The sequence below is a fragment of the Haemorhous mexicanus genome, chromosome 22 (genome assembly GCF_027477595.1).
Source record: "Haemorhous mexicanus isolate bHaeMex1 chromosome 22, bHaeMex1.pri, whole genome shotgun sequence".
NCBI lineage: Eukaryota > Metazoa > Chordata > Aves > Passeriformes > Fringillidae > Haemorhous > Haemorhous mexicanus.
In genome coordinates this window covers 4,450,491-4,465,892 of record NC_082362.1, presented here as the reverse complement: position 1 = coordinate 4,465,892, position 15,402 = coordinate 4,450,491, and the positions used below count along the sequence as shown (strand labels likewise).

General features: G+C 51.0%; 1 protein-coding gene across 2 annotated transcripts; it reads right to left on the bottom strand.

Moving 5' to 3' along the window:
- Positions 1 to 1,744: 1,744 nt before the first annotated feature.
- On the bottom strand, positions 1,745 to 13,556 carry P2RX1 (purinergic receptor P2X 1). 2 transcript variants are annotated; one of them, XM_059866089.1, is made up of 13 exons: positions 13,225 to 13,556; positions 9,783 to 9,930; positions 9,306 to 9,377; positions 8,785 to 8,854; positions 8,192 to 8,288; positions 7,866 to 7,946; positions 6,533 to 6,674; positions 5,300 to 5,430; positions 4,605 to 4,695; positions 3,877 to 3,942; positions 3,153 to 3,245; positions 2,594 to 2,641; positions 1,745 to 2,278 (listed from the first exon to the last, which is right to left on the bottom strand). In XM_059866089.1, exons 1-12 carry the CDS (start codon positions 13,359 to 13,361, stop codon positions 2,597 to 2,599), a joined length of 1,173 nt encoding a protein of 390 aa, XP_059722072.1. In that variant the 5' UTR covers positions 13,362 to 13,556; the 3' UTR covers positions 1,745 to 2,278; positions 2,594 to 2,596. The 2 variants fall into 2 exon arrangements, with proteins under 2 accessions (XP_059722072.1, XP_059722071.1); XM_059866088.1 differs by having other exon boundaries at positions 1,745 to 2,275.
- Positions 13,557 to 15,402: the final 1,846 nt, after the last annotated feature.

Here is a 15,402-nt window from a genome sequence, read left to right as displayed (position 1 = left end):
CAGCCCTTCCTCCTTGGTCTCCAATCTCTGACCATCACCTCCAGCCTCTATGGCAAAAGAAGGCCTGAAACAAGTGCCATGGGCTTTGCCTGCCTTTTCATACAGCAGAGGGGACCAGTGTATGTCAAAATGTGACACTTGCTCAGTTTCTTCCCGACAGCCATTGCTGTTTGTCACCCACCTGGGAGCCACAGGGCCTGGGCCCCCTGGCTTTGAGGAGGAGATTGTTTAGGGGAAAGAATTAAAATTGTAATATCTCGTTCTGCTGGTTGCAGAAGTGATGAATGAAAAGAAAAGCAAAGGACCCCCAAAGATTGTGCATTTAAAGAAAACAAGATAAAGAGATGAAAATAAATCCTTCCATGTTTTTTTAAAGCAGCCTTGGGACTTTTAGGGATTCCAGCTCGGAAGTTTAGAGTAGCAACTAGAGGGGATCATTTACAAGTTGCCTTTTTCCTGATTTCATGTTCTGCTTTTTAATTCTTCCTAGGAAGGAATAAGAACTTTGTATTACAAACAGCTTGAAAGATTGAGCAGGCAGAAACATCCCGCAGCTCTACCTGCAGCCTTGCGTTTGTTATTTTAAGTTTTGGCCGGAGATTGACCCGGTGTAAGTGGGTACTAAAGGTTACCTGAACACTCTCGCTTCTGTCTATGGAAACTGGATTTCCCCAGTCTCTGTGAAATGGTCTTGCAGTCCCCTCTGCTGGTGGCAGCTTGCTGGGGAGCTGCACCGTGCCACCACATGGGACTTGCTTTGGTCCTCGATGGACGCTGCAGGAGAGCCCCTGGGGCTTGGAGATCCCCAGCCCTCACTGAACAGGCACCGACTCCTCCAGAGACCAGGAGGCTTTCCCTTACCCTCTCTGCATCTTTAGTATAAGCACTTGGCACCTCTGACAGAACAGCAGCACACGAAAGAGTGAAAAAATTAACCATGGATAACCTTGCAAAACCCCACCCTGCCTGGGAAAGCTGAGGCATCCTGCTGAGAGCAAATGATCTTGCCCTGGGGAATGTATGGCTTGATGGTATGGCTTGAAATGTTTGTTGAGCTTGTGACCAAGTATCACCTGCATCTCTTTAAGACACACATTCTTGTGTCCCTGAGCCCAGAGCAGTGCTGCTGCAGGCTCTGGCAGCATTACAGCCCTACAGCTTCTCCCCCGACTCTGCCATGGCCATTGGGATCCACTTTCAAAGCAACAAAAGCAACATTTTCCCCAGGGAGGTAAAAACAGACATTCAGAGAGGGGCTATGCAGCAAGTCAGGGTTGATGTGTCCTGGAGAATAGAACAGAGCCAGCAGCACAGGGCAGGGTTGGCTCGCAGGGATGAGGGGTTTGAGCACAGCCTGTGATGTGCAGCTGCACGTGATGAGTAGTGCAAATCTTCCAGCACAGAGGGGATGTTCAATTCCTGGGTGCAGAGAGCTGGTTTGTGAGGCTGCTGCTGAGAAAGTCTTTCTGACCAGTGTGGGCAGTGGAGGCAGAGCTGGCACAGGACAGTGGATGGCCATGGGTGGCAGTGTGCCAGTGCTCCCTGCCAGCCAGCCTGTCTGAGGAGGAAACCCAAGTGACAACTCTGATAACGGCCCCTGCTTGTGGCCAGAGGCCCAGGGGCCCTGCATGGGAGGGCAGTTTGTGAAGGAATCATCACTAAAGGGATTACTTTGTATGCATAAACCCTCCAGAAACCACTGCAGACACCATGCTCTTGGGCTAGCATAGGCACCATAAAGGGATGTAGTAGAAAAACTAAAGGTTTATTTTTTAATAAAATACATCCTTACAAAATAACCATTTTTCTCCCAGGCAGAGAGCTGGGTATGGTTCCTGCCAGCTCTCCTTCCTTCCCCTTCTCAATTTGGAACTGTCCAACGGTGCTTCTGGGTCAGAAGAGGCAGCTGTTCTCTCCCCAGGGTCTTCAGGTGCAAGTGACCTGGCATGACCCTGGCACACCAGGCAGGTGCAGTGCGAGCCCTTCTGAAGGGCCTGCAAAGCAGCAGACCCAGTGCCCTGCAGAGGGCTGGCAGAGGGCCCCAAGATCCCTTAGCGTGACCCATCCACAGCATCATGGCATGTCCCACCACAGGCTGTGTGCTGGGCCAGCCAGCCCCTGCCTGGCTGCTGGGCACCACCTCCCATGAGCTGGTGCTGGATGCTGCTTCTGCTGGTCTTGGGGCTGGCCCAGGGAGGTGACGGGATGGCAGCCGAGTTTTAAGAGAAGAGGAGGAGGAGGAAGAGGGGTGCAGGTTTGTCAGTCAGTGTGGATCCTGCTGAGAGAGAGGTGCACAGTGATTTCTGGTCTCTTGCCCCCCAGTGCCCTTCTTCAAGGGATGCTGCCATCAAAGATGCAATGTCAGTCCCACATCCTGTATCCACTGCTGCCCCAAGCAATTGCTTATGCTGGGAAGTGCTGACCCCATGTTAGGCACTACAGCCCACAGCTCAGGTCTCCTCCAAGCTTCCCTGGAACCCTGCTGCCTTCCTGAAACCCTCCTGCCTTCTCACAGACCTTGGAATAGCCCCAAGCCCTATAGCCCTCATCCCTGACAGATGTATGCTAGCAGGGCTGGGGAAACACCACTCACCTCTCACTGTGTGTTGTCTGGCTCCTTTTCCTTCTTATGCGACTTCGACTGGGGGTTAAAGGAGAGAAAATAAGGATTCTTTTACAGACCTGCTCCTTTCTAATGCCAGGGAAACGTGACTGGGCAGCAACTCCTAACCCCCAGTGTATACAACATTTTCAAATGAATTTGAAGGGAACTGGTTTTGTGTCCTTTTAAAGGCCATGAAGCATTCCATGGTCATGGAGATGTTCTCAAAGAGCAGAAAAAGAGACATTTACTAGTTTGCTAAAGCACAGATCTGCCCCTGCTTCCCTTAAAGCAATGCAAGTGTTACCAGATATTGGAATATCTGGGGTTAAAGGCAGAGAATAAAGTTATTAACAATGAGTCACACACAACATCTCGGTAATTTTGGAGAGAAGATTCATGGATCCCAGTCTCCAACAGTCCCAAGGGCTCAGAAAGGCGCCTGGTTGCCCCTCAGTGTGGATGTTTGTGTTACAGCATCATTACTCATGCACACATCCACACACAACTCCCCAAGAACCTCTGCAGGGCAGCACTCGCTGTTACTTACAGGCTCCTGTTCTGCATATTTGAATTTCTTCTGCTTGTAATAGTCTCGTCCGTGGAGAAAATGCAGCAGGAGCAGGTCACAGAGGACAGAGGCCTTAAATCAAAGTGCAGTTAGGTTTGGAGTTGCCCTCCAAGATTACCTGGACCACTTTGTACTTTCAGTTTTTCCCAGTTTGCTCCAAAATTTAGGGTCACTTCTGCTTCATCCCACAACATGGCAGTTGCTGAAGTCTCCAAGTGTCCATTTAGGACAGAAGTGAATTGTGCTGTGTTCAACAGTGACTGATTTAAGCCAACAGAAATGAAATGTTTCCCCTTTAGGTAAGTGCAGAGCACAACACCCTTTGAGCCATTCCCAAGTCTTTAACAACCATAACCAAATCACACACTGGGTTTCTGTCCTGAATGAAATACTGCCAATCACCTGCAGACCCTCCCTCAATGCCAGCTCTAACTTGAAACTATAGGATACCAAGACCTGCCAAGAGAGCCAGCCTTCCCTTCATCAGAAGGGCAGAATTCACACCAGCCAGGGACCAGCAGGAATCTATTTTCCTGAGCTGGCAAGGCAGGAGAGCACCTCCTTTTCCCCTTTTGCTCATCCTCTGATTCCCTGATCCGTAGCCAGTATTTCACTGCAGCTCAAGGACACTTCCCACGGATGTCACAGGCAAGAAGAATAATTTGAGAGTCTCCATATAGAGGCTGGAAAGATCTGAGCTTACCACTCCAAAAATACCAATTCCAGAGCCAATTGTGGTCATGGTCGGGATGATGTCAAATTTGCCTGCCTGGATAAAGTCAGAGAAAATGGGTGATAAGTTACAGTCAGCCCAGGGGAAAAAAAAAGGGTGCTCTAGCTTGTAGGTGGGGCTCAGCAAAAGTGCCTTGCAGCAACCCAAACCACAACCACAGCACACAGAGAAACAGGAGCTGGGAAAGAGCTGGTCAAACAGAAAAATGTAGGTTGGTTTTAGGCTGAAATAAATTGAACTTACTTTTCTTCCTGTATTTTTAATATAAAAAAACCCAACCAAAACCAAGCAACCAAACAAAAAAGTATACAATTTGAATATTCTCCATGGGAACACAATAAGGAAAGCAATCTCTCCCAGTGGGAAGAACAAGACAAAATAGAAAAATGCAAATGCTTTTGGAAATATCAGTAAAAGGTTTTGAGTTTCCACAGGTCCTCCCCACTTGCATCACGAATTTTTTTAGACAAAAACCACTGATCAAGCCACAGCTGAAAGATGTGACCTATAAAACATGTTTTCCTCCCCTCTTCCCTTCCCCAGTATTTCCCAATGGTTCCTGTGAGCAGGCCAGCACCCAAGGAAAGCATTCACACTAGATTTCCTGATGCCACAGGACCCTGGTACTCTGTTACAGAGCTGGTCCCTTCCAAGGACGTGGCACTGCTGTCCCAGGGACCCAGAGGATGCACCCTTACCTTGCCATTCACCAGAATGTCGAGCCGGATCCCAAACACCTTGTAGAGTGTCCTCTTTTCCATCCCATCTTCTTTGTAGTATTTGGCATATCTGTGCAATTGGATGGTGAGTGTTAATGGTCTGCCAGGGGGTCTAACAGCCCCCACAACCCTACAGCACTGGGATCTTGGACAAAGATCTGGGAATGTGCTATCACAGACCTGCTCCTGACCTTCTCCTTAAACCCCCTGAAGGAGCTGGGCTGTTGGCACCTCTCCCCTCTGTGCCTCACTTTGCCTGCCTGCAGGATGGAGTTCCAGCTCCTGTTGTTTGATCTGATGTCCCCAAGTTCTGTGTGCAGCAGATAGTGAAGCACTAGTGACAGTGTCACCCAGAGCAGAGGATAGACACTATGGGAACACATGAGATGATCCTACACCATCTCCAGTCTTTCAAGGGCCTTCCCAAAAGCTCAGCCAAGCAGGAGAGCCTGCAAGGGGGAGGAGATGGAAAGGAAATGGGGCAATTTTCAAGCCAAGGGGTATATTATCACTTTTCTCATGCCATTTAAAAGAGCACTGATACTGCTGCCTGGCCCTGCAAAGGTAGTGAGTATTTTGAAGGACAGTCTCTGGCCTTCCACCATCCCTTAAGTGGGAACCTAGAAGCTGTCACCTCTGAATTACACTTGGAGAATCAGCAGGTATTTCCTTACCTGAAGTTGAACCCTGGTGAAACGTTGCTGTCATCATTGTACAGGCCATGGAACTGGTAAATGGGTTTGCAGTACCTCAGGGGCCAGTCGAGGTCACAGTTCCAGTCTATGGTGATGCCCACCACTCCACCCTGCAGCCAAGAGGGGAGTCACGAGGTTGCCCCTCCTTGGACCTGGCCCACACAGGGGAATGCTTTCCCTCCTAGGTGTCCTGTCTCAATGCCATGAGGTGTCCTGGCTCTCCAGATGCATGGACCCCACTGCTGCCTCAGCCTTCCTGGGCAGCCATGGCTTTGTGGCCTGTACATAACCCCTTGAAAAGGCTCTTGTTTCTGTCCTGAGTGCTGGATACACAAATAAATTCATGCTCTCTTGTTCCTGATCGGAATCCTGTGCCCAAGGCACAGTCCTGAGAAATAGTGCTTACCCCAGATCCCTTCTGGTCCTCATGGGACAGCCTTCCCTTGCCTTGGTTATGCCCAAGAGATATGCAGGAGTCCCTCCTCCCTCCTGAGCTCACTCCAGGCTGTAAATAGCTGTGCCCCAGAGGTTTGTATTTTTACACCTTTAATATGTAAAATCTTAGAATGGTTTGGGTTGGAAAGACCATTTTGTTCCAAACCCTGCCATGGGCAGGGACACCTTCCACTAGACCAGTTTTCTCCAGGTCCTGTCCAACCTGGCAGGAATGGGGCAGCCATCCATAGTTTCTCTGGGCAATCTGATCCAATCCATGAAATAAATGTTCATGTATGCAAGCCTCTGGTTTTATTCAATGGCTGGCAAAGTTATCACAAGGTTTTGCAGCAGAGATAGCAGATACTCCCACACACCAGTGTGAGGAGTGTTAGGCAAAGCTGCATTTTGGAGCCAGGGGAAAGGCTGCAGTTAGCACTGTGAAATGACCAATATTTGACCATCCAGTTGGGATTTCCAAGCTCAGTCAGATGGGATTTGTCCACACAGATCTAGTTATTCACTGCTCAAATTAAAACAAGCTGAACCCTGGGATTTACTGCCAGTGGGTCAAATCTTCTCAAGAGTTTCCAAGAAAAATGTAAATATTAGGCCATGTCCAAGGAGATTCATAATCTTTATGAGATAATTCTGACACTTTTGTTTTCTCAAGAATTCTTGAGAAAACTGAAAATCATCTCAACAGCTGAGGATGATTGCACTGTTGAGTGTCCCTCTCCCATCAACAGCAAGGAACATAATTTGAAATTGAAGTACCTTAACAGCCAGGAAGGTAAAATTCTGACCCGATTCCTTCACTATGTATCCCAGTTCAAACACAGGACACAAGGAATCAGTGACTTTGTGATAGGTGCATTTCTTCAGGTACTGCTTGGTAACACTCTCAACCAAGTTGCGCCTGTGAATGAAAAGAGAGAAAGAAAGTGAGAAAAATTCTCAGTAACACAATAATTTTGGGGGGGAAAAACCTCTGTAAGTCCCTTGCCCAGTCCATGTCCCTCTCCCACTCACATGCCACTTGTCCATGGGCTCTGCTAGGCAGTGTTCTGAGCTCCAGCAATTCTTATCTGGGATGCCTCATGGATAGTGAGTATATCCCACACCTTTTATATTTAGCTGGAGTTTGGTATCTCCTACAGCAAGGGTTAAAAGGAAAGGGCAACTTCTTGTCTTCCATCTCACTCTGCTCTTTTGCCCAAAAACATCCTGTCTGTGAAGCCTATGGTTCTGTAAGACTTGTGCCTTGCTCATACTGATCCCACCGCTGATGCTCAGCAGTAAATTGTCAGCAGTGATCAAAGGCAGGAAGTTTCCCCACAGCAGCCAGCCCAGCCACCCTCACTGCCAGGACCTGCTCCTCCTCTGTGTCCTCTTCAGCCTGTCCTCACTTGGGCCACCTCTCCTTGCAGCTGGGGGGGATCCCCTCTCCCAGCCACCTCCTGGGAGGTGTGAGGTCAGCCCAGGACTTTGCCAAGGATGCTGGCTGCCAGGACATTTAACCTTGGCTGCAGCACAGGGACAAGATCAGCTTAGAGAGAAGAATCTGCTGTCTACAGCACAAATAGCTTCTGTTAATTTGTTCCAAATCAGATATATGGTCAGTGCCATCACAAATCCTCTTAGGAGCGTGCCTTCAGCCAGCAGCATTTCCCCCAGTGCTGCCAGGAAGGGGCCAAGCCCACCCTTTGCTGAAACAGGTGGGATCTGTGATGTTAAGGGGGACTCTGGGGCACCAAGCTTATCCTGGCCATGTAGTATTTTAATTTTGTCTTCAGAGAAGAAAAATGAAAAATCAGAGTAACTGATTTGCAGCTTGTGAGGGTAACTGAGGAGAGGTTAATTCCGGAAATCTTTCCAGTAACTACAGCTACCAGCTGAGGTGGGACAGATTTGGGAGGGAAATGTCTCAGTTCCTATGAGCTAATATGGGGTTCAGTGCAGCAGTTAGAGTAGTCCTGGAAATGCTGATGAGGTAGGCAATCCTCTGTACCAAGCATCCAGTTACACTCATCCAGCTGAACCCACAGTTTCCTTTGAGGGACACAGCTGGAGGAACTGACCAGGAGCCATCCCCCCAACCTCTCCTTACCTGGACACCTTGAACTTGGGGAAGGTGATACTGTTCTTGATGAACAAGGTGAACTTCTCTGCTTCTGACAGCAGGGCAGGGCTGCAAAACACAAGTGTAGGCATGTGTCCATCACTTGGCTCTCCAGGCTCTAGAGAAAGCTCCATTTGGTGGAAATTCACCCAAACTGAGACAAGCAGACCCAGAAAACTGGTGGTCTCCTCCCTTCCCTTTCTGGCCTTTCACGACACAGGCTGTCCTGGCCACATGCCATAGAGCCCCTACTTGGTCTGCTCCACACCAAGTGCAGCTGGGATGGGAAAGAGAGCAACAACATCATTCTTTACCTGGGAACATGGTAATCAACTTCAACAGGGCACCAGCCAAAAATCTCACAGGTCTTCACAGTGCTGTTGAAGGATACACACTTGCCAGTCATGAGCCCTGTGGGGGAGACAGCTGCTCACACCCTGGATCCAGTGAAATCTCAGCCTCACACTGGGGTGGATGGGGCTTCAGCTTTGCCAAGGGCATTCAAGACACAAAATGCTCAGGGCTTTGGCACCTTTCTAAAACAACTGGGAAATTAATTGTGGCCTCTCAGCTCAGGGAAGTGGTTTCTCTTACAGTGTTGTACAGGGGAGCAGCTGGGGATTTTTCTTGTTAAAACACATCTGGAGAAAATGCTGGGCTGATAAGAGGAAAAAGTTTGGGGGAAATGGCTTAGTCCTGATTGAAAAAAAAAAAAAAAAACAACAAACTTTTGTTTGCAGCTCAGGTATCTTTCAAAAGAGCAGAACTGGACCAGCCCATGTGGGACCTTCAACCAGCATGTCAGAGGTTTTCCCATTCAAAGCAGGTCCCCCAGCCAGGGGACACCCCAGCCAGGCAGCTTTTCTCTGTGTTGTCTCACCAGAAACACCAGGACCATGTGCCATACCTTGTCCCTGCCGGCTGTATTTCCCTTTGCTGCAGTCGCTGTCCCGTGTGCACAGCCCGGCATCTGGCAGCTGTTTGGAGAAAGCAGCCACCTCTTAGCATCCCACCCTGCAGCTTCAATGCCCCTGTCCCTCCTGCCTCACCAGACAGCAGTTTTCTTGGGGGATACACTGCTCAACTGCAGCCAGAGCCTTGTTCATACACTGCTTCCCAACCAAGGCTGTCCAGATAAAGCAGGAAAAAAGGGGCAGTTTATTCACTCCAGGCAGGTGCTTTCATTTAAGCCTCAAGTCTGCTCTGCTTGATCATCTCAAAGGGAAGAAAACTTAAATGGATGCTGCTTGTTTTTCAGCAGAATAAAAGTCTTCACATAGCACACAGGGGTCAGGAGCATTAAATATGGGGCCAGGCCCTGGCTTTTACTGAACCTCCCAATGTCAGAAAAAGTCTTTCCCCAGTGCACCACCACAATCCCCCTGAATTACAGAAGCTTAGCCCACTGAAGGAAGCTGGTGCTTTTACCTCTGGGCAGGTTCCTTGTTTCTGTCCAGGAGTGACAATGAAGTTGGTCATCACCACAAACGAGTTGTCCCCCTGTGGAGACACAGCCAACGAGCTCACAGCCAGCACAGGGTCTCCTCTGTGAGGAGCCTCTCCCTGGTTGGGGACCTGCAGTGCCACCAGCCCCAGGGACAGTGGAGGACCCCACCTGCTGCCTGAGACACTGCTCCAGAGGCCCTGGAGGACCCTCAATCCTTTTGGAGGCAGCCTCCAATGTACCTCCTCAGCCACAGTGGGTCCCAAGTACCAAATGCTCCCCAGGGAGAACCTGGGCAGAGGTTTGTGACCGGAGAAACCTCCTTTCCACCACAGGGACACCCTGTGATAGTTAGCCCCATGAAAAGCCTATGCCAAGGACCCCTCTACACCCCAGCATATGAGGAAAAGCAGCCACAAGGACAAAAGCAAATCCCTAACCCACCCACCCTGACTCCTTACCTGGGGTGGGAAAACGTAGTCCACCACATCCCAGATGTGAGGACCCAGGACACTCTCGTTGGTCAGTGTCAGCCCTTTCAACTTCACTGAGACCGAGCTGACAATGCTGTCCTGAGACTGGTAGCCCTTCTCGTAGAGGAACACCCACCTGGACAGGGAAAATTGGCAGGGTGAGTGTGGCCACCAGCATTTCTCCACTGCCCAGTTCTCAGCACAGACCTGTGGACTGGGGCTTTTTCTACCAAGTCTCACCTGGGGAATCATTTGCCAAGTTTCTTCCCGTTGGATGAGGGACATGTTGCTGAAATTTCCTACCCTTTGCCTGAGGCATGTGGTAGCTACAGGACTCGACCTTCATGCCAGGATGGTGTGTTTTGGGGACTGGGACACATTTTGTGGCTGAGGATGTGTGAAGGCAGGTGGAGCACAGTAGCCATCAGTCATTTAGGGTTAAAGCCTATGGCAGGTTTGCAGCTTGCTGGTCTCAATGACCTACTCCAACACTCCTGATGTGATCCACTGCAGAGGAACTCTCCAAAACCCAATGCCTCCAAGGCCAACACAGAGATGAGTCTGGACAGGGTTCACATCCAGAGCCACTGTTCCCCATCCAGCAAAGGGAATGTGGAGCAATGGCCCTGTGTGCAAGAGGGCTGCAGGAGCAGCGTTAGGGACACTCTGTGGCCAGAACAGGGCTCTGCCTGCCTTTCCCAGCCCATCACACAGTCATTAGGACAGGCTCCTGACACTATTTAACCTACAGCATAAACAAGCTGCCGCTGGATTAACTCTGACTCAGGGACACTATAAACATGGGCAAGCAACCATGTCGGGTAGCGCTCCCGGCGCCGCGGAGCATTCTCGGCACTAAAAAAGGAGCGATCTGGATTTTGTCCCCACTGCCGCAGGCATCGGTCCCGCTGGCCATGACACAGGCAGCAGGCTACCCATGGGACAGCCCATGACACCAGCCTGGTGTGTCAACCTCTCCTCTGACGCCTGGCTGATGGGCAGAGGGGAAAATGGGGAATCCCAGGTGCTGTCTGGACCTTCTCGGAGAGGGAGATTTTTAGCTTGCGACCACATCAGCATCCTGGGACTGAGGGCAAGAGGACCTCAGGGGTGGCATCTGCTCCAGAGCCTGGGGATGGGAGCAGAAATTCAGCACTGCTGCCACCCCAGCTGGGACACCCTGCTGCAACATCCTCCTCCAAGGCAGAAGACCATACTGGGTTACACTGGTTACAGTGGGCATCTTCCCCAATGTGCTCAGGGCTGCAGGAGGATGTGAACTGGGCAGCAGCAGGGGCAGAACATTTCTCTAGATCAGCCTCCAGCACAGACTCTGCTGCTGACCTTATCCCCCTCTGGCAGAGCTGACTATGGGCACACAGGGCTGGGCAACCCCACTTCCCCTGTGGCAAAGCCAAGGTCATGACAAACAAAACCATTTCCTGTGAGGCTGTAAATGCTGCAGCAAGTCCTGCCCAGGTTGTAAAAGTCCCCTGGTACCACTCCCTGATGTGGCAGAGCCACCAAGCCCTCTTCTCTTGTTGGCCTCATCCTGTGGCTCAGCCTGCAGCTCCTTGCATGCAAGAATTCAGGAAGCGAAACCCAGAAAGCACCCGGCATCTCCTGGGCAGCAGTGATACCACCTTATCACAGCCATCACAGGAAAAAGAACTGCTCCCCAGGGGTGACACGGGGTCTCACAGGGGGGTTGGCCCCACTTCTGTGCACTGATGGCACCACGGATGTCCTTCTAGCAGAGTCATGCATTGGCACACATTTCCATGAGCATCCCATGCCTGCTAGTAAGGGAGGACAAAAGCTGGGAGAATGGTAAATAAATACACATTTGGCTGCCAAATTTGTTTTCAAAGGATAGAAAATCTCAGGCATTGTGGCTTGGTGAGGGCAGCGAACTGGGGGCAGTGTTTTGGGCAGAGAACTGGGAGTAGTGCTGTGGGAAGGGAACTGGGGGCAGTGCTGTCAGCAGCGAGGGGAAGCCAGGGGCTGGTGGGGCTGTGGGCAGCTGCAATCGTAGGCTCCTCCTTGCTAGAAGAGCCCCATCCCAACAAACCAGGAAATCTTGGGAATTACAGCAACTTCAAGCCAGATTCCTCTCCTCTGTCACTGGCTGTCACCCCCTGGTTCTTTTCCTGCTCCCTCCTGGTTGTCTGTCTCAGTTTAGCCAAGTTGCTTAAGCCACGTTTCCTTAGGTGCCCTGCACACCCATCTGTGCCAGTTCCCCAACCACGAAAGCAGCTGCCCCCAGCCACATTTGGGACTGGAGCCCTGGGACTTCACAGGCTCAGTCCTTAGGAAAAACAAAGCTGCTCCCAGTAACACCAGTGCAAAACTCTTTGCAACAGAGCATCCTTGAGACCTCGGTTGAAGTTTTGCATGAGGATTACCCTTGGGAGACAAAGTGCTGGTGAGCAGGGTGGGACCAACGGGGGGGTTCCACACTCATCCTCTGGGAATGTTTTTACCTTTTCCGGGGAGTCTGTGCTAAAAGGAGGGATGGGCACCTCTGCTCCCCACAGCAACTTGCTTGCACTGAGGCCTGGGAACCACTGCCTTTCCTTTGCATGAGACACTCTGCACCCCAAAAATTCCCAGGTTTTCCAATTCATGGCCAGGCACCCCCTTTCCTTTCAAACATCCTGGCCTAGCTGGGAGCACCCATGAAAGGGTGCTGGTCTCCTGTTAGGGCTGATCCCACAGCAGCCACGGGGCCACAGCAAAGGCTTACCAACCATCACATCCCATAGCATCGTCCCACACTGAGGGGACTGGCACAGAGTAACTTCAGCAGGAGCAGCAGCCCAGGGGCACCTGAGGACACACATCCTCACCCATTCTGATCCCGCCTGCTCCACTCACTGCCTTTTTTAAGCAGTTGCCCTTGCTTTTGGAGCTGCCTCCCAGAAGCAAATAAGACCAGGAATTTTGGAGCCAAGCTGCGTCTCGGCCGCAGCGTCAGAGCGGTGAACAGGGAGATTTATGGCCCTGTCTTGAGCCGCTTGGGTCTCACAAATCACTGCACTGGCCCCAAATGCCTCTTATTTAATATAAATGAAAATAAAAATAACAACAGATTCTCAGGCCACCGTCCAGCAGCTGGAGCAGGATCTGGATTCTCTTCAGTGAGAAGACGGGGCCCCAGTGTGCGGAGCAGGGCTGGGCAGGGATGAGCCTCCAGCCTGGACATACAGTAGTTTCTGGGGAGGATATGGGGACTAAGCAGCCATCTGAAAGAGCCATGGTGGGATGCTGGGCTGCACGGGAGCAGCCACAACCAGAGGGATGTGAATCCATTAGCAATAACCCCCCTGCACTGGGATATAGGGGATATAGAAGCCCCTCTCTCTCCACTGCTTTTTAACCCAGTGGCAAAGCATAAATGTCAGGGAAAGCAGGTGCTGGGGAGCCTTACCCGATGATGTACGCCAGGACGATGAGCTGGATCAGCCGGAAGGTCAGTCCCACCTTCTTGTTCCTCACCAGCACCATCCGAGGGGTGTCATACTCGAAGAGGAAGGAGGACACCCTGTCCATGCACTTTTGCCCCATGGCTGTGCCAGGGCTGTGCCACAGCCTCCCAGCTCTTCACTGTGCCCTGGGTTGGGCCGTGCCTGCCGCCGCTCCGGCAGCTCCTCTGTTTGCAGATTAAAAAAAACAAAATAAGAATGCTATCGGCGTGGCTCTGAGCACATCTGGGCTGTCGGGTTTCCTCCTCTGCGCAGGGATGAGGCTTCCTCTTCCTATAAGCTCTGGGCAGGGAACAGCGGGTGCCCTACATGGTCTGGGGGTGGGACAGGGTGTGGGAGGGTGCAGGGCCACCCTGTTGCCAAGCCCACATGCCACCAGGACGAAGCCATCTGACTGTGAGTGATGCTCCCTCGCCCAGCAGGAGCCTTCCCTGGGGACAGAGAGGCTGCAGGCAGGGCTTGGGATGAGCAGAGACCACGAGGCATTCCTGGGGGGCAACAGTGGGATGGAAGAGACTGTGGGGGTCCCGGGAGAAATTTTAGGAATTAGGATTGGGGTATCATCTTTCCTACCACAACAGCCACCTCAGGCTGTGTGTCCTGAGCACGTCCTACTCTGTCTCTCAAAAGCTGCCCCAGAAAAAGGGTCAGGAAAGAAAAGGGGGAGCACCAGAAAGCCCAGCTCAGCAATTTGGAGCTGACCCATGGAGAAGAAGGGCGCCCAGCTTGGCCCCCTCCCATGGTGAGGCCAGACAGCTGGGACTTGGCTTCTTCCCAGCACTTGCTCTGGGCTGGGCTGGGTGCATTTGGAAGCATTTCCAGCATTTCCTGAATGGCCTGGATGTGAGCAGGGCCAGGCGAGCTGGGGTCACTGTGAGCGATGCTCTGCAGGGTGGTGCAGACACCACTTAAAACAAATATCACTGAGAAAGGGACTGGATTTGACAGTGCCAGACTGAAATGTGGGGGCCAACAGCTGCAATGGAAAGCTTTGAAGGGGGTTGGCTCATTGCTGGGGAAAGCACAGAGGCTGTGGATGGGGGATCCTGTGCCCTCAGTGCATCCCAGTGGGCAGCTCCAGGGCACACTTTGTGCTGGGGAGCACTGGGGCTGAGGAGGGAGCACTGGGTTTGTGTTTTTGGGAGAAAGAGAGCATGTTTTCCCCTGAAATCCCATCACTCAGCTGCTTCAGCACTCCAGGCAGGGACAGGATCCATGAGCCTGAGTTAATCTGCTGCCTCCCTTGGCCTCAAAGGAGACACTGGCTCTCTGCAGCCACCAAGCCTGGCATAAAGGCCCTCTCTGCAGAAGGAATAAGTTTTGAAAGTAGGGAAAAATCTAAACCTGCTGGGATAAATCTTTCCTTTCAGGAATATTTCTTTTAGCATCACCGTCTCTCAAGTTCACTTGCTGACTGCTCACTGTCACATTTACCTTTTGACTCAATACATTACAGAACTGACAACTGTGAAAGAAGTGGGAAAAATCAATTATCTTTGCTGGACAATAAGCAAAACTGGGGGGAAAGCAACTGAATAATTTATCTGAATCTTTTGGTTGTACCATGAAGCCTGGGAATCAAAATCAGATGATCCCACGTTGCAAGTGACGTGATGCGATCCCAATGCCCCGGTCCTCAGCAACATGGAAAGCTGTCAGACAAGGAGCCAAAAGCAAATACAAAATGCTGATGTTAATCATACAGATTGAAGGCTGATCCTGCTATTGAGTGGAGCAGGCAAACCTTATAAGCTTAGATATCTGTCAGGAGGGAAGCAAATAACTTACTGTATGAAACGAGGCCTTTTAGGGAAGGCTGCTCACCCTTGCCAAGGCCATGGGGATAATGAAAATAGGACAGCTAAATTTAACAGCAAAATGACTTGTAAAAGAGTCACTTCTAACCTCCTCTCTGGTACTTGGAGTCAATAAAATGGTTATAGCATGGATTTAGCTAAAATACTTTCCATTGGGAGATAATGGGCATCTGCCATTTTATAATCTCTAGGAGCCATGTTGCAGCTGGAGAGTGGGGCAAGACCCCATCTAGAGTGATGTGGAGAGCAGAAAACCCCAGCCTGAAGCACCAACAGAGCCTGAATCTTTTCCTGGGCTGATACCAG

What these genes read in the sequence shown, in the direction of transcription:
- P2RX1 (XM_059866089.1), bottom strand. Translation starts at nt 13,361, where the DNA reads ATGGGGCAAAAGTGCATGGACAGGGTGTCCTCCTTCCTCTTCGAGTAT. An exon ending in ATACAGCCGGCAGGGACAAG is followed by an intron (nt 8,289 to 8,784) that starts GTATGGCACATG and finishes TCTCCCCCACAG; the next exon opens with GGCTCATGACTGGCAAGTGT. An exon ending in ACATTCTGGTGAATGGCAAG is followed by an intron (nt 3,943 to 4,604) that starts GTAAGGGTGCAT and finishes GACTTTATCCAG; the next exon opens with GCAGGCAAATTTGACATCAT.